Genomic DNA, 23,114 nt, shown 5'->3' with positions numbered 1-23,114 from the left:
TTTGAGAGGTGGGAGGATTTGTTGAACATTTACAGTGGTGGTAACAGAGCGTGTGCAGGGGGAGCTTGGGCTTCAACATCGTGACGACGAGGTTGACATTCACCTGTTTATCAAAGTTGTCCCAAATGAACAGGTGCATGTTTTCCCCTCAGGGGCTCGTAGTGTGGAATGTCTTGTTGAGTAGATAGACAGAGCTTTAACTATCAAATCTCGTGTCCCAAACAGAGCGAGCTAAATTGTGATGCTCCATCAACAGGCAAGTCCCTGCGAAATCCAATTCAGATATCAGAACTGGAGCTAAATATTCGTGCAAATATTCACCAAAAATCTATTTGAGAACATAACTTTATGGTGACCGACAATTGCCTGGACCTTTTGTGCTTCCACCATGAATGTTCTGAATGGGCATAGGCAAGTGTTTTAATTGCGAACATAAGCAGGTACAATGTGAGCCCATGTTTGTTGGTACAGGAAAGCTAAATGTTGGCACTGGGAAGCGGTTAAATCCATAATGCTTTCTGTTTAGAAGTGGCAGAGCCGATAAGGCACTACCGGACAAAGTACGGAGAAATATAGCACATGACTAGATTAACACAGCAATGTTCAGCCTTGAGGCGAGTATGCCCAGGTGAGAACGCGGCATCTGACTGCGCCAGGTGGAGCAGTGCATGGAGTAGACCACTCTCACTCTGATAAGTGGTCAGTAAGCAACACTATAGACATGAGGTCATGAAACTGATCTGTGTTAGTAAGTCCACCTGAACTGTAGGAATGGTGCCTGCATTGCTGGCTCGAGGGGTTCAGTTGGTCAGATGGGGAACATCCTCCGTCGGGGTACTTACTTGCATTGCAATGAATAATAAACAGACTCGGTGTCCTGCTTCTACCTGAAATTGCAATGTTGAGTTTGTCGAGTAAAAGGGTCGGGAGAGGGAGAGGAACAGTGAGATGGTGGTGGGGAATGGAAGTGGTGGGAGGATAGCCTCCACACGTAAATGATCCTCACTTCAAGCGAAGGAGAAGATGATTGTAAATGTCATTCAGAAAGAGTGTAAATAAAACTCCCCTGTAAGAACGGTGGACTCATCCGTCCCAGGATTTGGGTAAATCACCACCCATTTATTATTAAATGTAATGATATGATAGGTTATTTATAACCTATCATATCATTACATTTAATAATAAATATGGTAAATAGTAAATCACCTCCTATTTATTATTAAATGTAAATGATTTCTAATAATGAACAGTCAGAAATCAATACTGCATTTTGCGGATGAATCCCCAATCACCACAGGGGCAGTTTGTGTATTTGAGAACCATTAGAGTCTTGGCAGGAGAGTGGAGTACTGAGTCAGGAGGGTGGCAGCAAGAGTCAGCAGAGCCAAGGAAAGGATGTGCAATGTGTGAGATGCCGGGTTGGATGTGGACAAAAAACAACCCCGGGTAAGGGACAACATTCACACTCACCCTTTGCAGTTTGTGACTTTTCGTGACACACCGAGCACTATTTGGGGTCAAGTTTTAGGGAGGATTCGTGGCACATTGTGCATTTTAAAGATCTTTGGTTGGGTAACACTGTTGTGTATGTTCATGGGGCACTAAGTGAATACAATAGCCCACATTGGCACAGAAAGCCGCCCCACAATGGCCTTTCAGGCTGGTCCTTCGGGCATTGCCCCATTTCCCTATCTGCCAGTCTGAGCCCGAGGGGGAGGTGGGGAGGGCCGTAGGGAAGTCACGTGCGTGGTGGGGTTTGGAGTCATCATGGGGTTTGCTTGCCTTCCCCCCTCCCATTGTTGCAAAGATGTCCTTTCCCAGCCTGGAATGAAAGGGCCAAAGGACTAGTGGGGCTGTTGTGGACTAAGAGCAGAAGCCAGGTGTCCTTCAGTTGTCACATTGTTTCTGTGTGGCTTATCTGAGCAAGCAACGAATATCTTGGACTTGTAATACATTGCAGCCGCCATGCACCAAACGTCACACTCATATTCACATAAACCTTCCACAAATGGTGACTCCAACTAAACCTCCCTAAAATTCAGGGCAGGTCACAGGACTTTATTGTTAGTGTTCACAAATTCACACGGAAGAAAATAAGTGACTTCTTCCCTTTCCTGTATTTCTTGGAGAGCACTGCATACGGCAATAAATACAGGGGGATGCCAGCAGTGAGTTCTGCTTGGCTACTGATCTGACTAGGGTGCTTTTTGACCCTCATACCAAGTGACAATGGTGGAAGCTGGAATTTACAATTAGAACATTGCACCAGGGAGAACTACAGTGTTGATCCTGTCATCTGTTTAACCATATGATAGGATAAAAGCATTCAAAAGCATGCCATCCAGAATAATCAAATCAGAAATGATTACTGCTCAGCAGGAGTACAGGGATGAGTAGTGGCTAAACCGTCTACTCAGCCCCAGGCTACTGCTAAACCAGCAGTGCTCCCAATCATAAAGGTCAAACAGGCCCAGCTTGGAAGATATTCCTCCTTCGTCTCGTGCGGTAAAGCGAGATGAACACAGGCTATATTATATCTTCAGAAGGGGCGTGAGGTGATAGCCTTAGCAGCCCTAGCCCCCCAAAATACTTGAGTACAATAGTCCTAAATTAATTCAAATGAAAAAAAATAAAAGAATGTCCTAATAAGGTTCTATAAAGACAGGCTTCTAATTAAACAATTAAGTAACTAAAAACACAAGCAACAACTCCCCCTGTAAAGAAACACAGAAAAGGCGGCTGTTGTGGAATAGCACTTTGGTAAAATGAGCATGGGCGTGCAGCCACTCAATTGTCACAATATCAGTGTTCAAGAAGATGTATTTAAGAAAAAGACATAGAAGGGTTGCTTGAAAGTCACTTTGGTCCCAAACGTGGACCAGCGGCTCAAGGCCTCTTCACAGTACCTTATTATTGTTTTTGGGGCAATACAGCTTTGAGCCAGGTTGTTTGGCGTTGATCTGGGAGTCTGGATGCTTTGTGAGGTGTTGTTTCATGAAGTGGTGGCGGCAGGTCCCAACAATGCGGTGCTGTTCGCCAGCAGGGTCATCTTGCGGCTCGATGACGTTGGGAATGGTGAGCGGTATGAGGTCGGCGACACTGGAAGACTCAGTGACACTGGAAGACTCAGTGACCTCAGGTACAGAGAAGCAGAGACTTGCCTCCGGTAGTGTGTGTGCTTGGCAGTGTCAACACGGCATCGTGGCACTGCAAAGACTTGGAGCGCGAAGAATCGGGTGGCCTGGTGGTGGTGTCGAGTAGGGGACACTAGCAGATTCTACGGGTTTCAGATTTGGAAACATCTGAGCTTCTGCATCGAGCAACCTCTGACATACGGAGAGGGCTGATCGTCAAGGACGACTCTGGCAGGTCCTCTGCAGCAGCTTGGAAGGCATTGACGGTGCCCACGATAGTGTTGATCTAGTTCAGAGGTGCAGAGAAAGCCAGGGGTCACCTCCTTAGTTCTATAGTTGCTGGGAGTTCCAATGCAGGGGCTCCAGGACAAGGTGAGCCCTTCTGATGCACCCCAAATCCAGGAAGATGGCTGGCACCTACAGGGGTTCCCTCACCACACTATTGACAGGATCCTGATTCCATTGCAGCCACAGTGAGGCTTTGGTTCAACAGCAGGTCACCACCAATGTGCACTGTGGATGGTTAGGGAGCAGAGCACTCCTCTGCCTTGGATGCTTTCTGTCTTCACCTCTGTGACAGAGGACTTTGGAATGCACTGCTCTCCCAACAGAAATCTAAAAGTGCATTCTTCCTCTTCCTGGTTCCAAAGATGAATCATAGAATGGTGGGGGGCTCCTCTCTTTTTATAGGCAAAATGACTCAGGTGATTGGACCTAAGCAAGCCTGCTGCAAGGGGCCGAATATCGTTGGTCTAACAAGTGGCCTTTGCTTCATTACCTCACACCCAGAGTGTCCTGCGTGAGGGGAATGTGGGGGGGACAGGAAAGGGGAAAGAGCCCTAATAGAAGCAAAGGTGCTGGAATCTCTCTCCAGGCTGACCTTTTCACTGTGGGTACTCTAAATAATCAGCATTCTCATATCTGCTGGTTTCAAAGGCATGATGGTGATCCCCACCCTGGTGTGGGACTGGCCTTATTGTATCAGTGCTATGAAGCACTCTTCCCATGAGATCTCTTGGGGTACGTTTCCATACCATGGGGGAAGGTATGTCCCTACCTCCCCGGGAATCAAAGGAGGCAGCATCCTGGCCATTGTTCCACAAGGGAGCTGGGGAGACATTCAGCCCAGGCATGAATACACATCAGTCCTGTCGTATTTGAGATCTGTTCACAGAGCTGACACTGGTGTGTGCTATCAGATTATTATAGCTTCATAATTGTGTGCTCTTATCAATCACCATGCAGAACTGTGGGAACGGAATGAGGAAAATCGGATGGTTTTGCTAAATATTTATTTATTTAATTATTCTTTGTTTATTTTAAAAGCTGCCATAGCTGGCTCCATAACATGTTAGGCATACATATATATCAACAACACAATACACAATTTAAGGCAATTTTATCAGTTTAAAATTCATCATCATGTTCATACAACTAGACAATAATGAAGTGCGTTGTGAAAACGTGCAATAAATCTAATCCTGCATTTCACCACAATCTGACCCTGCGTATGAGTTTTGGAATGCCCTCAGTGCAATCTTAAATATGTACAAATTACTCAAAAACACATACAGACAACCTTAGACAAAAATCCTTAAGGTTAAACACAATGTTTCAATTGATGTGGAAACAACTATCATCAAAAAAATGGAACACAACAAAACAAAGGTGGTCACAATGTCACAACTGGGCAGGACTTATATTTAGATGTTTACCTGCCATCATACCGATTAATGCAGACAATAATTATCATTTGAAAATGAGGTGCAGAAGATAAATTGCTAACTTTTCCCACAAAGACTTGGTGTCAGAGCAACTGTCAGGGATGCCCAGATAACCTTTGAACCTGCTTCAAGCCATTACATACACAGTGCTTTTGTTGCAGTAGAGTAGTCACAGCAAAGCACCTGTTTGGACTATAATTGTGGCATGGATCATTTTGGAAGGGGGGTCTGATTAGTAGACCTCCCTTTCAGAAATAGATTTACCTGCACCATTTTATTTATTAATACAAATAAAAAAGCCATGGGATTCACACCCTCACAGATGGCAATCCATCATCACACATGGGCAGGCCTTTTGATTCCTGATACCCTTGCCACGATTGCAGGTCTCACCAAATAATCTTGTACTATGCCGTCTTTGCACAGGCCTGTGTCCAAGCAATAACACTTCTCATCACTAATCAGGTATCGCACAGTTACCCAAATATCCAATGAACGAATCCAGGATTTAATAGATTGGAAACGCTAAAGGCAACTGATCTTTCCTTGTGAAGACTATTCAGTTCTCCTCTCCTACAGAACTCTATTATGACATCCCCGTTAGAGTCCAATTCATCTGCGATCGACTAAGGTTGTCATCGGCACCAGGAGTTCATGTAAGCGGCAGAGGTATAACATAACATAACATAACATGACATGACATAACATAACATAACATAGCATATCTTACCTGGTCCAGTTTCACAGGTGACGGGAAACTGCTCGATGACCGGCCTAGTCATGTTGCCATAGTAATCTGTGTCATGCACCCACCAGTACGGCCGCTGTCCAAAAAGAATCCTGTGATGAAAATGCAAGAAACTGAGAGAGTAGCTTGCAGTTTGGGACACGCTTGGAACAATTTGGACTATTCAATTAAGTGTGGAATTCGTTTTCTATCACCCAAAGGAAATCCGAAAATATATATCGGATGCATTGTGTTAGCATCAACTGACTAGATAGCTGCAAAAGGGAAGCGCAGGAAAAGTCAACATGATTCCCTGTCCTTGCACAGTTATGTGAACATGCATTTTCATTCGTGTTTGGTGCAGTCAGGTAGACCAGTCTACATTTGTACAAAAACAGCACAGATGCTCAATTCTCAAAACATGTGTCGCAAGTGATGGGATGTGCTAGCACCTCCCCTTAACTTGCGCCAAAAAAATGTTGCACAGAATTCTGAAAGGGCCTTTGGATGTGTGCACCATAGAGGCACAATTCAGACACAGAGGCACATATTCAGATGCCCCTTTTTTTATCTGCTTAGCGCTTTGCACAATTAGCAAATGAGGTCATCGTTCTGCACACTTGAAAGTGCGTCCTTAATTCGCAAATTGGATGTGCTTTCAAATGCGCCGAAATCAAACACATTCCGCTGTGGTTGTTTGGAAGAAGTGCAGGGGGGTGTGCAGTGCATGATAGTGTCATTTCTGACCCTGCCAATCTTTTTTTGTTTACAGAACAAAAGCCACAGCAGCATGAACCACTGCTGTGCCACTTGCATTTCTATCCCTCAAAGAGGGCTAGAATGTTTCTTTCTTATTTATCATGACATGCTTATTTATCATGACATGCTTATTTATCATGACATGCTTATTTATCATGACATGTCATAATGTTGGGCCCTTTAAAGACACGCCACTGTGAAATGGGCTTTCACATTAATGTTGAAATACATCCTCCCAAGACTATTGTGTGCAAGGGGCTGGCCAACAAGTCATGTGTGCGTGTGCACATCCCCCTGTAAATGTGCACGCCACCTTTATGAACACGTTTTAAAGATATTCAAGCCAATAAAACACATCGCCCCACCCCCTTTCTTTTTTACCTGCGCCACTTTTGGACATTCGTCTCCAGAGAGTGTGGACCCTGCACTATTTAATGATCTAATGTGCCAAATTTATGCACATACACAGGCATGCTGTAAACACAATACGGTGTACTAACCCCCATGGACGTCTGGAACATGCTGCTTTCCATAACTTCCTGTGACCTAGCGCTCTTCCTGTGAGTCCCCTTCTAATTACCTTACCATTAGGATGTCTAAATGAGGCAACATTCTTTCTAACCAGACCTAAAAATGAAAATGAGAGCCTGCCATGGGAGGCCTTCACTTTTGTTACTGATGTCGTCTGCCAACTAGTGCTGCATTTCACCTTGTTTGTGCAAAGGGCTGACGGTAATGGGGTTTATGATGGTGAGTGACAGTGAGGTGCAGTCAGTGTGAGCCTGTGCAGCAAAGGTGGGGTACTATGGGTACTTTTAAGGACATACCCTTCTTAGGCATGCCCCTTTTCTTGGACCACTTCTCATCCCTCTATTTAATCCTGGGATTTCCTGTAAAACACATTCAGCCCATTGCAGCTTCCCATGCGATGTGTCTACTCTACTGGCTTCCAAAAAAACAATCCCGTTCAAGATCCTCATAACTATAACCCTGAGATTATGTTGTCATGGAAATGACTACGTCAGGCCCTCCCACTCCTTTTCATAGATAACATATGTGTTTTAGAATATCTGTCTGGAAATTATTTCATTTGGTTTTGACTGTGTTTGAATTGCACTACTGTATGACTTACCCTTCCCTGTCTGAGAAAAGCCTTGCGCGCGGCCTTGCCCGCAGCATTACGCGCGGCCGGGCCCATGTCACCACAGGTGACCAGCACCGGTCTACACTTTTTTTTTACATCACCCATGTCAATAAGACCACAGTGAGACTATGTGAGGTATTGTGCCTAAAAATTGTGTGCATTGCTCTAGCTTGATTTGCCCTTAATGCTCTTTTTTGCATTCATGTTGCTTCCCTTTGTAAATGAAGATCTGAGAAATGTTTATGCAATTGGGTTTCATTGGGGCTCATTATAAGTTTGGCGGTGCAGTAAGAATGCTGGTAAAATGCCAGTAAATCCGGTACTGGCACTTTTACTGCACCGCCAAACCACAAGCTTGCACCCACCAGCAAAGAAATGCAGGCATTACCTGAAATCCCCTCCATGTAGTCCTATGGGACTCCATGGAATGGTGATGTACCGCCCTTTCCGCCACCTGTAATGTCCTGGTAATACCGGGATATCATGTGGCGGAAATGGTAGGTTGGTTTGCCGGTATCTCGCCGGAATTACTGTGCGGGATACCAGCAACCCTAGAATGACCACCATTGACTTTTTCGATGTAAATAGTTTTTCTTATTTTCCCCTACTTGGCATCCTGTGTCATGTAACCAAATCATTTTTTTCATTTATCATCACATTAATTCTTACTTGCGCAATAAGACTTAAGCACTATCGATTACTGCCTAATACAGAATATTACTATTGATGAAGAAACTGACCGAGTGTATGTGGCCTTTTCTGGATGTAGCTGCAGCAGTGGACTGCACTGATGGATTTTCATTATGGACCAAATTGGATCGGATTGGGGTTCCAGGAGGGCTATTAAAGATGATACACTGCAGTACACTAAGGATGGTGGTTACTCAAAGAACTTTTCTCTTTACTAAAGGAGGGGTTATGCAGGGATGTCCACCTGCCCTCTGTTATTTGTTCTATTGGTGTGTGATTTCGACCCTAAATCAGCTCCTGTTAACATCAGTTGTCTTCTACCAATAGCAGTTTATATTTCCAATAGCTTAATGCAAACGACACAGCTTTGATCGACCCGACACCAGGCTGTTTGCAGCAGAGCTTCGATCATGCTAAGGATTATTTCAAGGGTCACCATCTCAATACTCTAAAAAACAACATTATGCTTTTTGGCAAACACATTTTCGTGGTACCTTGATAAGTCTACAATTGAGGGATTTCACACATGTCCTTATGTAGGGATTGCGTTTCCAAGAGTGAGAGTTGATTACATCATATCCAGCATGCAGCAGACAGTGCTTGCAGCAATTAAGGGAAGGAGTGGGGGAAGATTACCTCACACCCAGCATGAAACTAACAGTGCTTGCAATAACTAAGGGAAGGAGTGGGGGTTGATTACCTCATACCAAGCATGAAGCAAACAGTGATTGTAACAATTAAGGGAAGGAGTGGGGGTTGAATTCCTCATATCCAGCATGTAGCAAACAGTGCTTGCAGCAATTAAGGGAAGGAGTGGGGGTTGATTGCCTCATATCCAGCATGTAGCAAACAGTGCTTGCAGCAATTAAGGGAAGGAGTGGGGGTTGATTGCCTCATATCCAGCATGTAGCAAACAGTGCTTGCAGCAATTAAGGGAAGGAGTGGGGGTTGATTGCCTCATATCTATTATGAAGCAAACAGTGCTTGCAACAACTAAGGGAAGGACTGATGGTTGAGTACCTCATGTCCAGCATGAAGCAAACAGGGATTGCAACAACTAGAGTGGGGGTTGATTACCTCATATCCAGCATGTAGCAAACAGTGCTTGCAGCAATTAAGGGAAGGTGTGGGGGTTGATTGCCTCATATCCAGCATGTAGCAAACAGTGCTTGCAGCAATTAAGGGAAGGAGTGTGGGTTGATTGCCTCATATCTATTATGAAGCAAACAGTGCTTGCAACAACTAAGGGAAGGACTGATGGTTGAGTACCTCATGTCCAGCATGAAGCAAACAGGGATTGCAACAACTAGAGTGGGGGTTGATTACCTCATACCCAGCATGAACCAAACAGTGCTTGCAGCAATTAAGGGAAGGAGTGGGGGAAGATTACCTCATAGCCAGCATGAAGTGAAGCAAAGAGTGCTTGCAACAACCAAGGGAAGGAGTGTGGGTTGATTACTTCATACCCAGCATGAAGCAAACAGTGATTGCAACAATTAAGGGAAGGAGTGGGGGTTGATTTCCTCATATCCAGCATGTAGCAAACAGTGCTTGCAGCAATTAAGGGAAGGAGTGGGGGTTGATTGCCTCATATCCAGCATGTAGCAAACAGTGCTTGCAGCAATTAAGGGAAGGAGTGTGGGTTGATTGCCTCATATCTATTATGAAGCAAACAGTGCTTGCAACAACTAAGGGAAGGACTGATGGTTGAGTACCTCATGTCCAGCATGAAGCAAACAGGGATTGCAACAACTAGAGTGGGGGTTGATTACCTCATACCCAGCATGAACCAAACAGTGCTTGCAGCAATTAAGGGAAGGAGTGGGGGAAGATTACCTCATAGCCAGCATGAAGTGAAGCAAAGAGTGCTTGCAACAACCAAGGGAAGGAGTGTGGGTTGATTACTTCATACCCAGCATGAAGCAAACAGTGATTGCAACAATTAAGGGAAGGAGTGGGGGTTGATTTCCTCATATCCAGCATGTAGCAAACAGTGCTTGCAGCAATTAAGGGAAGGTGTGGGGGTTGATTGCCTCATATCCAGCATGTAGCAAACAGTGCTTGCAGCAATTAAGGGAAGGAGTGTGGGTTGATTGCCTCATATCTATTATGAAGCAAACAGTGCTTGCAACAACTAAGGGAAGGACTGATGGTTGAGTACCTCATGTCCAGCATGAAGCAAACAGGGATTGCAACAACTAGAGTGGGGGTTGATTACCTCATACCCAGCATGAACCAAACAGTGCTTGCAGCAATTAAGGGAAGGAGTGGGGGAAGATTACCTCATAGCCAGCATGAAGTGAAGCAAAGAGTGCTTGCAACAACCAAGGGAAGGAGTGTGGGTTGATTACTTCATACCCAGCATGAAGCAAACAGTGATTGCAACAACTAAGGGAAGGAGTGGGGTTTGAATAGTTCATACCCAGCATGAAGCAAACAGTGCTTGCAACAACTAAGGTAAGGAGTAGGGGAAGATTACCTCATACCCAGCATGAGGCAAACAGTGCTTGCAACTACTAAGGGAAGGAGTGAGGGAAGATTACCTCATACCCAGCATGAGGCGAACAGTGCTTGCAACAACTAAGGGAAGGAGTGTGGGTTGATTACTTCATACCCAGCATTAAGCTAACAGTGCTTGCAACAACTAAAGCAAGGAGTGGGGGACGATTACCTCATACCCAGCATGAAGCTAACCGTGCTTGCAACAACTGAGGGAAGGAGTGGGGGTTGATTGCCTCATATCTATTATGAAGCAAACAGTACTTGCAACAACTAAGGGAAGGACTGATGGTTGAGTACCTCATATCCAGCATGTAGCAAACAGTGCTTGCAGCAATTAAGGGAAGGAGTGGGGGAAGATTACCTCATAGCCAGCATGAAGTGAAGCAAAGAGTGCTTGCAACAACCAAGGGAAGGAGTGTGGGTTGATTACTTCATACCCAGCATGAAGCAAACAGTGATTGCAACAATTAAGGGAAGGAGTGGGGGTTGATTTCCTCATATCCAGCATGTAGCAAACAGTGCTTGCAGCAATTAAGGGAAGGAGTGGGGGTTGATTGCCTCATATCCAGCATGTAGCAAACAGTGCTTGCAGCAATTAAGGGAAGGAGTGGGGGTTGATTGCCTCATATCTATTATGAAGCAAACAGTGCTTGCAACAACTAAGGGAAGGACTGATGGTTGAGTACCTCATGTCCAGCATGAAGCAAACAGGGATTGCAACAACTAGAGTGTGGGTTGATTACTTCATACCCAGCATGAAGCAAACAGTGATTGCAACAATTAAGGGAAGGAGTGGGGGTTGATTTCCTCATATCCAGCATGTAGCAAACAGTGCTTGCAGCAATTAAGGGAAGGTGTGGGGGTTGATTGCCTCATATCCAGCATGTAGCAAACAGTGCTTGCAGCAATTAAGGGAAGGAGTGTGGGTTGATTGCCTCATATCTATTATGAAGCAAACAGTGCTTGCAACAACTAAGGGAAGGACTGATGGTTGAGTACCTCATGTCCAGCATGAAGCAAACAGGGATTGCAACAACTAGAGTGGGGGTTGATTACCTCATATCCAGCATGTAGCAAACAGTGCTTGCAGCAATTAAGGGAAGGAGTGGGGGTTGATTGCCTCATATCTATTATGAAGCAAACAGTGCTTGCAACAACTAAGGGAAGGACTGATGGTTGAGTACCTCATGTCCAGCATGAAGCAAACAGGGATTGCAACAACTAGAGTGGGGGTTGATTACCTCATATCCAGCATGTAGCAAACAGTGCTTGCAGCAATTAAGGGAAGGTGTGGGGGTTGATTGCCTCATATCCAGCATGTAGCAAACAGTGCTTGCAGCAATTAAGGGAAGGAGTGTGGGTTGATTGCCTCATATCTATTATGAAGCAAACAGTGCTTGCAACAACTAAGGGAAGGACTGATGGTTGAGTACCTCATGTCCAGCATGAAGCAAACAGGGATTGCAACAACTAGAGTGGGGGTTGATTACCTCATACCCAGCATGAACCAAACAGTGCTTGCAGCAATTAAGGGAAGGAGTGGGGGAAGATTACCTCATAGCCAGCATGAAGTGAAGCAAAGAGTGCTTGCAACAACCAAGGGAAGGAGTGTGGGTTGATTACTTCATACCCAGCATGAAGCAAACAGTGCTTGCAACAACTAAGGTAAGGAGTAGGGGAAGATTACCTCATACCCAGCATGAGGCAAACAGTGCTTGCAACTACTAAGGGAAGGAGTGGGGGAAGATTACCTCATACCCATCATGAGACGAACAGTGCTTGCAACAACTAAGGGAAGGAGTGAGGGAAGATTACCTCATACCCAGCATGAGGCGAACAGTGCTTGCAACAACTAAGGGAAGGAGTGTGGGTTGATTACTTCATACCCAGCATTAAGCTAACAGTGCTTGCAACAACTAAAGCAAGGAGTGGGGGACGATTACCTCATACCCAGCATGAAGCTAACCGTGCTTGCAACAACTGAGGGAAGGAGTGGGGGTTGATTGCCTCATATCTATTATGAAGCAAACAGTACTTGCAACAACTAAGGGAAGGACTGATGGTTGAGTACCTCATATCCAGCATGAAGTAAACAGCGCTTGCAACAACTAAGGGAAGGGAAGGAGTGGGCGTTGACAATTATTTTATTATTGGCGTGCTGCTGCTATGTTAGATGTCTGCATAACTGCGCCACGATGCCCTAGGGCAGTTGTGCGCTTTATAAATGGAAATAAAATAAATAAATAAATACATGTTTTTAAGGCTAATGTTTTTTTAGCTCTCCTAAATGGGTGTGAAATCTTGGGTTGTTTGAACTGTGCTACTCTTGAGACAATTCAGAACACCTTTTTTAGAACTTTCTTTAATATCACCATAACAATAACAACATGTATCGGATATTTCCCCCTAAACCCTCCCATTGCCCAGTTCCTTGCTTGGAAACCCCACCTCCCTCCCCCAAACAATCACAGATAGAACAATACATAGCTGAGTGCGAATAAGTTGCCACCTCAAGTGTCTCTCACCCCCAACTCCCCTGCCTCCACTTCCATGGATGGTCAGAGTAGAAAATACATGGGTCTACAAGGAAGACTTCAGCGCGACTTACAGTCCCCTGCCAATCCCACACGTGTCCTTGTCATAAAGGGGTTAACAAAGATCTCCAAGCGGTCACTACCTCACTCTACTGAAATCTTCTTACGTAGGGACCTTATTCACTCTTTCCCCTCAAGTAGTCACTAGTTAACCTGCGCACCCGCCAATTACCCACACTCTCCCTCCATGCTCCTTAGACTAAATGAGGAACCAATCTTCCCCAGTGTTCCTGGGTGATTCTTGTATCCAGTAGATGATTATTTCCTTCCTATAATACTCCTTAACCGTGCTCGCCCATTCGCCTTCGTGAGAAGGCCTTCCATTGTCCATGCCGCAGCCACAGTCTCTCAAAGCCACTAACATATAATGCACCTTGTGAGGGTGGTGGTGGAAGCCCCCTACTCCTTAGGCAGAAGAGCAAATGTGTGGCCACTCAACTCCACCGGACCCCTTAATCCACGACAAAACCTTCCAGTACCTTCTTAGCTTCCCACTCCCACCGCAGGCGTCAATATGTACCTGGATCCACACATTTTCTCCAGCATTGCGGGCTAATGTTACTACACCTTCTGGCCATTCCAACCCGTGGAAGCTGCCATTGGTGCAGCAGCGTCAAGCTGTGCAGTTTATAATGATTGGAGAGGGAAACCTTAACCAATGCTCACAGAACCCAACCCACTCGAAAAAGCAAATCCTACATCTTCCCCCATCTTCACATGTATTTAGTTTAGTTTTGTTGTATGTGAGAGCCAGGTATTATATGTTTGTCACTCTCGTCTTGTGTCTCATCACACATGGGTTTTTGGTATTTGGTTATCATGTTTTGTTATTTTTGACAACATCCATTAGTATGTTATTGTGATTGTGGTTTTCACAATAAAAATGTGAATCCCAAAATTACTGAACAAATATTTGATTAAATCAAGATGCAAAAGGTGTAGATAGATAATCTGTGGTATCGCACCTGTGAAATATAGACTTGATTTGTTCTTTAAAAACAGATCCAGATTGGCAATCTAAACAATGGTGGATCCGTTTTTTCTGGTAGGGCTCCTTTATGTATTTTCCCTTCACTGGGATATATTTGGATCCCACACTTTCGGGAGAAGGTTGTATATTCTAGAAATGAACCCTTTAGTGCTTATTTGTTGGCCTAAAATCCTCCACCCTCCCCCGTTTTCTCCCCTGGTTGCATGTAGATCCCTTCTGCTAAATTGCCTGCACTCCCTGTCCCCTGTTGTTGGAGCCCTTCTCCCTTGTATCTCTGCTTCCCTCCCCCTATCCTCACCCTATGATTTGTAAAGTGCCCCAACACTTCCTGAAGCTAGGACTGCGCTCAATAAATACTGTGATAACAATAATACTCCTCTTACAAGCTACTTGATTCTTCAATGTCTTGCCCGCAAGAACTCTCTTCAGGTGTAGATACAAAAAACATTGACAACAATCAAATTCCTAAGATACTTTCCATTCCCCGTATATCAATAAACCACTTGTCATGGCAGAGCGGTCAAACCCTCTCTAAACCAGCTACAAGACAGTTTTGAATTCTTAACTTTTCAAGGAAAGGCGAGACCCAAGGGGTATCCGCAGAAATAATCGAATGCAACATTACCTAATGAGAAATGACTGCATTTCTGTGATTTAATTTGTTAGGGATTTTTGTATATTTGTATTAATATAGATGGGGTGTGGAGTAAGGGAATAAGTGAAGCTAGGGGGAAGTGGGGAAGGGGCGGGGGTCACCCCTGCATTATCAAAAAAATATTGACCCAAAATAATTTGTTAATTTCTGATTAGGTATTTTATTTTCAATCATTTCATGGTAGTCCTGGCGCAAGTGCATCTAAAAGGGGAGGGACAAGTAGTAATCACCCCATTACTTTGCTGGTCTCTCCAAACCCGCCAAAATGGACCAACCACTGGATGTTCTTTGACAACTTTCGGTATAACGTTTTGGGGGACGCACAGCCACTCCCCAATAGTTACAGGGCATAACATATGGTTTTCCGCTATAACCCATTCTTTTCTGGGTGTATTCCTCAGATAATCCACAACCACGTGTAATTGGGCAGTTCTATAGTAACAGCAGAACGTTTTTTTTGTTTTAGTTCAACTGGCAACCCCTATTTTGATCCCTTCCTCATGTGTTGAGCCCTCCCAGAATCAGGGCACAAGCATAATCGATGATTGTGTTATATTTAATCAGAAAACAGCTGGCCTAACCTACATCTAAATATGAATGATGTAATAATAGAAATTGCGAGTTTGCCTACCAAAACTGAATACAAATAGAACAAGCATTGGCAATGCCAACAGTTTGGGCTTTTGTCTAGGCCTAGGAAAGGCACATGCTGTATTCTGTCCCTACGACTTTAAACAAAAAAAACCCTAACAAACAAAATATGGATGTTTTCCCACCCTGGGAATGGTGTCTGACTTTGTACCCCCTTGTGATCTTTCCTAGTCACAGATGGCACTGGCCCTTGCCCCTTTTCAGGGCTCCAGTCAATTCAACAGTTCTCTCTTGACTTTCTCTCCCTCTTCGGGTTGTTTCGCAGTGTCTTAGTTGCTGATTAGTATCTTCCCTACTGATAGTTACCATATGGTTTGTCTCAGTCTCTAGTTGATGAACCTGCCTGGTTGGTTCTGTGATTCGATAGTCCATACGAGGTACATTACCTAGCTTCCCCCTTCCAGTGGTCTTGTTCCAGTCTCTCCAGTGATTGTCCCATATTCTAATCTGTTTTTTGTTTCCCATCTTGGGATTGGGTTGCTCTCACCCAGTCTTGTTGCTTGGTCTCTCGTACCCCCACCCTGTTTTGACTTTCCTGTAACCCACCTGGGCCTACGGCTTCTCTCCACCCATCTTGGCATATGTCTGCTCCAGCTCCGCTCTGGGGTATGTTCTCTGGGACCCCGCCTTGGGGTATAGTTCTTTGTGGCACAATTTTATATTTTTCCACTTCTCTTTTGGCCTTCCGGTTTCTCATCTTGTGCTTCATAAATCCGTTTTCAATGCTCCTATTAGACTTCTGTTTGTTTGCTTGTTTGTCTGTTTGTTTATTTGTTAATGCGCAACGAACCGTTGGGTAGCTGGTTGCAAAAAGACAAGTAAACTTAAAGATTAGTTACAGCAAATGCAATGGGTACAGACATACAGAGATATAAATTGCTACCACTTACAGGTTATAGTGAGGGAGTGGTGCTGTTGGTCACATATTACATAATAGAGACAAGTAGTAAAGTGGGTAACCGGTACAGTGAGTGTGGTAGAACCGAAAGCCGAAACTTCCATGAGGCAGCAAGATAGAAGTGGAGCAGAGTTAGGGTAGCAAGTATCGGGTGCAGTCCTAGTGAGGTAGGGTGGGTGTTAGCGGTAATTTGTTCATAACCAATTTAACATGTCGCGTCTGAATTTAGGGTTAGGTTGTTCAATTCTAATGTCTAATGGGAGTGCATCCAGAATAGGGCTGCTTTGACTAGGAAGCTGGAACCACCAGCTGTGGTTCGTTTGAATCTAGGAATCTCTAGAAGGTGGGCATTGGCAGATCTAATTGGGCGTGTTGAGGTTCTCCTATTTATTCTCTCTGAGAGATATGGTGGTGCTATGTCGTTTAGGCACTTGGACGTAAGTGAAGCTGTTTTAAGAAGGATCCTGTCATTTATTTTTAGCCAAAGGACATCTCTTCTGAATTTGGAGATGTGCTCTCTGTTGGGGATATATATTCAAGGCTGCTCTTAAGGAGTTGTTTTGCAACCTTTGGATTTTGTCAATGATGTATTTGTTAGCGCCTAAGTACAAAGCACTACAATAGTCCAGTCTAGACATTATAAGTGCATTAGCCAAGGTGATGCAGCTGGTTTCAGAGAGAAATGGTCTGCAAGCTCGGATGAGCTTGCAGGTGTAAGCAGTTGAGGATGCTAGTGAGTTAACTTGTTTCTTAAGGGTTAATGTGGAATCAAGGTAGAAACCTAAAGTTTTAACTACGGGCATCACCTTGATAGAGTTGCTGTCAATATTGAAAGAGGCATAACTGGGGCTGAGTTTTTTTAGGTTCGCCTCTGAACCTAGGATCAGTATGTCAGTTTTGTCGTCATTCAGGCAGAGGCCATGGGATGCCATCCATGCCTGAATGAGGAGGTATATCTTGTTTACCAAGGCCGTGTCCTCAAGAAAGTTGCCCGAAAGGGGAATGAGGATCTGGGTGTCATCTGCATAATTTGTGTAGGTGACAACCAATCTGTCCAACTTGTCGAACAGGGACTTAGTAAAGATGCTATACATAGTAGGTGAGAAGCAGGATCCCTGTGGTATGCCGCAGGATGTTTGTATAGGGTCAGCGGAGGCTGAGGGGGAAAAGACTTTCATCGTACAGTTTGCTAGAAAGGACTGGACCCAGGTTATGGTATCACTTAAGAAATGGGCAGCCGACCTGAGGTGATTCCATAAGACTGCGTGATCCACCAGGCCGAAGGCTGCAAATAGGTCAAGGAGGAGTAGCATAGCTGTTTTCCCATTATCCTTCAACTCGTCGATTTGGGTCTTAAGGTCTATTAAGGCTGTTTCTGTTCCATGTGGAGGGCGGAAGCCAGATTGACGTGATCCTAATGGGTGGTAGTCCTGAATTTGAAGGTAAGCTACTCTGTCGAATATTTTAAGTAGGAAAGGGACTGTAGTAATGGGTCTGTAGTTGGTCGGGATAGAGGGTCTAGTGTTGTTTTTTTTAGCAGTGGGAGAACCCAGGATTCTTTAAGGTTGTTAGGCACTGTGTTTGTCTTGAAGGAGTCGTTAATAAGCTTAGAGATGAACGGGGCTAGGCCTCTACCTGTGCCCTTTATAATTTGGGCCGGGCAGCTATCTCCCTTGCAATTTGATGGTTTTAGGGAGAGTATGATTTTCTCTGTCTCGAGGATAGAGATTTTACAGAATTTGAAGGGTATGGTTGTTCTGTCAGGTGTGGATTGGTGGGGGGGGGTTGCTGCTCAGATGGGAGCAGTGAGGCCTTTTTATTCGCTATTTTTAGTTGGAGGGATGCAATATTATTCGACAGAGCATTTTGTATGTCGGTGCACCTTTGCTTATCTTTCGGGACATTGTCAACGGGAGGCATCGGTGCTTCAATTTCCCAGTGGATGTTGAATAATTCCTTGGTATTAGTCTTAGCCTTTGAAATTCTATTGTTGAAAGTATTTTTTCTGTGCTAATTATTTCTTTTTTGTAGAGTTTGGAGTGGTCAGTTAGCTTGGCTTTGTTCTATCAGCAGAAGAGTGACGCCAAATGGATTGAAGCTTTCTTTTATGGAGTTTTAATTCTTTGAGTTGGGGCGTAAACCAGGCATTAAGGTGTGATTTTTGTCTGCCTTTACGAAGTTTGATAGGTGCAATAACGTCCAATGCTTTAGTCATGGAGTTGTTGAAGACCTCCACTAATAGGTTTGGGTCTGTATTGCTGGCGAGGTTATTAATGGAAGGAAGGAGATGCAGGAGTAGTTTTTCCGCTGTGATATCCTTTTTACTTCTGGTTGGGAGTGGTGGTGCCATGACAATAGTTTTAGGGCTGAGGAGATCTAGCGTGGAGGAGAAGGAGATTAGATGGTGGTCCGTCCAAGATTGTGGGGCAATGTTAGTAATAGCAATGTAGCAATTCAGATCGGCCACCCAATGGAGAGGTCTTCCTTTGATATGGGTGAGGGTAAGGACTTTTTGTGTAAGCCAATGATCTGTCAGTATGGCTGCTACTGATTGGGCATGTTTATTATCAAGGTCATTAAAGCCCAGATTACAGTCCCTCATCAATAAGATCTGTGAGGAGTCTTTTGTGTTGTTGGCTAGAAGGCTACTTAAATCCTCCTTGAAGGTTCCCAGTGGACCCAGAGGTCTGTATACCAAATGGATAGTTAAAGTACAGTTACTGGATAAGGAAAGTTTGGATGTGAGTATCTCACATGATTGGCATGATGGTGGGGTGGCCAATCAAATGGATAGGTTAGTTTTAGATATAATAGCTAGACCGCCACCTCTGGCATTGGGTCTGTCAGCTGTGAGTATATGGTAGCTATCAGGTATGGCTAGCATAAGGGAAGGTCCTGCTGCCTCATGAAGTTAGGACTCCGTTCTTGCAAGCAGGTCCAAGTCTCCATTGGTTAGGATGTCTGCGATTTTGGTGGCATGTGCCACGAGTGATCTAGCATTAATAAGCGATCCAGATAAGGTTGTAGTGCTACTAGGTTTGAGGGTGGGGGATTGTTTAATTATAGGTGTGTTCATTCTCGAAAGAGTCTTCGGAGTAGAGGCATTTGCAAAGTTAAGGTTGTTATGCCTGCCCTCCTGCCCTGGTCTGGCCGAAAGTTCACAGGCTTGGGTGGCATTCTGTTGAGGAATGCTGTTTTGGGTAGGTTTGCAGTTTGTTTTAGGCTCATAGAGACGGGGCAGTCTTGCTCTAAGTCTCATGTTTCTGTCCTGGGGTGGGCATAATGAGATAGTAATGGTGGCCATTGTCATTGTCTCTATCTTCTTGCTCCTCATGATTCTATCACTTCCTCTCTTTCTGCTCTTGATTGGCTTTCATTTCACTCTGGACTTAAATTTTATTTTATTTGTCTACTCTTTAAATCTCTTTATGGCCTTGCACCTGTCTATCTCTCTTCTCTTGTCGTCTCGTTTTACTGTCGTTAGCTCCCTTTCATTGGAATGCTCTTTTACTTTCTCTTTGCTCTTTCACTTCATATTCTCAATTCCGTGCTTCCTTGAAGAGTTAATGTCTTCATTCCGATGTATGACTTTGATTATTCTTTTGTTGTAACTTTCATTTTCATTTTATTGTACTGATTACGGTTCTTTGTACAGCGCTTTGGTTTGAAGCGCTTTATAAATTACAAATAAATTACAAATACAATTGCACCCCACCTTGGGTCTGTACTTCCTCTTGCCGCAACCTAGCGCAGGCTCGTTCTCACCCTGCTCTGAGGTATTTTTTGTGGCACCACTCCTGGGGTTTGGTAGCTCTCACCACTCCCTGGGGTATGGTTGACCTTCCCCTCTCATGCTCTGGGGTCATTGTCATCAGCTTCTCTACGGGCCTCATTACGACCCTTGCGCTGACAGAATGAAGGGGGCTGGTACGGGACCGGCCCCCTTCATTCCGTCAGGGCTGATTACGGGGTTCCCTTTGCGGGACCCGGATCGGACGTCTGGTAAAATCAGATGTCTTTTCTGGGTCCCGCGAGTGGAAGAGGGAGGTAACAACTGGACACTTGTAATGTGCCCGTTGTTACCTCCCTCCGCATTCCCATTGAGCCCTATGGGGGCTCAAATGGGAATCAGGAATAGTTCCTGCAAGGAGCACTTACCGGGTCCTCCTATGTCGGAATGACCCGGTAAGTCCCCATTGCAGGAACCCGGTAATGGAGCCCGGTTTGGAGTCTAATAGCTCCATGGCTACCTCCAAACTCATAATGAGGCCCAATGTCTTTTCTCGTCTCTGCCACGGTAAGCATCAGGGTCTCTCGCAGTCCCTCACGCTTCAGTGGCCTTTGGTTCCTGGCCCACATTGGTCTCTCGACTCGAGACCCTCCGGGTGTTCCCAGCTTCCTTGCCCATTATCATATCAGTGTTCTGCAGACCCCTCCGTGCTGGGGAGCACCATGCCAGGGATCGCTCTGCCTCGCCTGGATATACCTACCCGGAGGATGTCTTACCGCTTCTGCTGCTTCACAGGTGGCTAATCTCTCTTGCCTCTGTGTTGATTGTATCTTTATGTTCCACCCCAAAAAGGGGTGTGTTTCTCCTCTGCGGTCTCCCTTCAGGGCCTGACAGTCACCAACTCGTGTATCCCGTTGTAAGTCAGTGCACCATTCAATTCCCATATAAACAACAAAACTGTTATCTTTTTGGGATAAGGGTGGGTAACACATATCCCTAACTTGGGATTGCCTGGGGGCCACCCTCAGTGGGATCCCATTTGCCCTGCCCCCTGGGGTGTTTAGATGGGTCACCTCCCTAGTCGCAAAGGGGGTGCCTCCCCCTTGGGTAGCGGGGAAGAATTCCCTGGATATGTCATAGGGGATAGGCGCCAATCCGAACGGTATCATGTAATATTACCCCCAACAAAAATATTGCTGCATATATGGTCGTCAGGAACAGCCATAGGCAATATTTTTATTGGGGATAATATTTGGGGTTTTTGGGAGCAGGAGTTGCAGGGGTGTCCCCCGCTCCCTTTAAAATAATACAGGGGTTGCGTGGGTGTCCCCTGCAGGTTCCAAGCCTTAATATCGCCACAAAAATAGGGTGATATTTTTGTATGGTGATATTTTTGCGGGGATATTAACACATGGAACCATCTGAACCTGGAGCTGGATGCGTATTAGCGTTTTTACCAGAGCCAGTCCTGCCTCAGAGGTCGGGGAGGGAGTTTGGAGGGCCCCAGTCTCTGTCACCCCCCATTTTTGCCTTGCTGCATGTGGAAGGTACCACAATCAGTTACCCAATGCTTGCTGTCACCTATTCTGGCCAGAAATCTATCTGTTTCCGTTTCAGTACTACCTGTGCCAGGAGGCTATGCAACAGAAGAATAACACTGTGCTTTGCTGACGGAGACTGGTGGCTTCATGATTCAATAGCACATGACAAAACTGGCCTCGTGAACCATTCCACCTCTTAAAACAGACCCACATCATCTCTAGGACTTCAGCACAACCCCCGAATCCCACCCCGGAGAGCTAGACTTGCGCGCTATGTGCAACAAGGGAATGGGGCCAAACAAGGGTGTTAAAGATTCCCACTGCCTTGGCACATCTCATAGGGAATTAGAAAGACCAGATTGACCCAGAGAAGGAGTTGAGCAAACGAACCAATGGGATGGAGAGCAAAAGAAATACACATGAAGTTCCAGGGCTTCAACCATGTGAGAGACAGAAGGTGTGAGTAGTGTCCGGGTGAGGTCACGTGGAGTGAATGGAGAGTGAGAGACCAGGCAGAGAAAGGACAGTGAAGCTGTGCATTGAGAAGAATTTAGTGGATATTGTTGTAGGTGAGCAGTTGGTTGTGAGAGAGAGAGGGGTACCTGATTATGAGAGTGAGGCAAAGTAGTTAAAGGTCTTGCATAAATACATACAGTAATTGACAAAGAGGTTTATTAATATAGGGCAAGACGATATAGGCATATGTGTGTACTGTGAGTAGGACAACATGATTTATGAACTTAGCAATAGTTGGGTTAAAAGAACCGATAAAGGGACTTTTGAATTTAGATTGACTGATGTGTATATAACAACGAACAATGTAAATCACTAGAATACGAATAGTCTAAGTGATCTATGAATTTTGGTTAACGGATTAACATACTTGTATATATAGTAAAGCAAATCTAAAGAATTAGAATAAAAATAACCTACTTGATACATTGTTCCTCATTACATGGTATGCGGTAACCATGGCGCTATTAGCACCATGGTTGCCGCCGGTATTTTACCGTGTCCGCCTTGGTGGATGGCAGTTTACCAGCCTACCCATGGTGAGTGGGGGCGGTAATTCTCCATTCACCAAGGCACTTCCCCATTCCCATTTTTGCCCCATAGGGCTCAATGGGAATGGGGAAGGAGGTAATTACGGTACCGCAAATTGCAGTACCATAATTAGCACCAAGGTCCCTTTGCGGGCCCGTTCCTTCACGGCTGGTAATACCAGCCGTTAAGGTCGGGTCCAGCAAAGGGACCTCGTAGTAAGGCGGTAAGGGTTTACCGGTACCGGTGCCCTTACCGGTACCGGTAAACCCTTACCGCATACCGTGTAATGAGGCCCATTGACTAGGTCTTATCTATATTTCTGATACTGCG

General features: G+C 45.0%; 1 protein-coding gene across 1 annotated transcript in view; it reads right to left on the bottom strand.

Annotated features, from left to right (window-relative positions):
• Positions 1-23,114, bottom strand: part of LOC138521396 (glucose-6-phosphatase catalytic subunit 1-like) — a 93,062-nt gene that overhangs the window by 33,894 nt on the left and 36,054 nt on the right. Inside the window, exon 2 of the mRNA XM_069634184.1 lies at positions 5,589-5,698. Coding sequence (XP_069490285.1) covers positions 5,589-5,698 — 110 coding nt within the window. The remainder of the gene's footprint in view (positions 1-5,588; positions 5,699-23,114) is intronic.

This window comes from Ambystoma mexicanum, chromosome 13, assembly GCF_040938575.1.
Source record: "Ambystoma mexicanum isolate Mex_15411 chromosome 13, UKY_AmexF1_1, whole genome shotgun sequence".
Classification (NCBI taxonomy): Eukaryota; Metazoa; Chordata; class Amphibia; order Caudata; family Ambystomatidae; genus Ambystoma; species Ambystoma mexicanum.
This window is presented reverse-complemented; position numbering and strand designations above follow the sequence as displayed.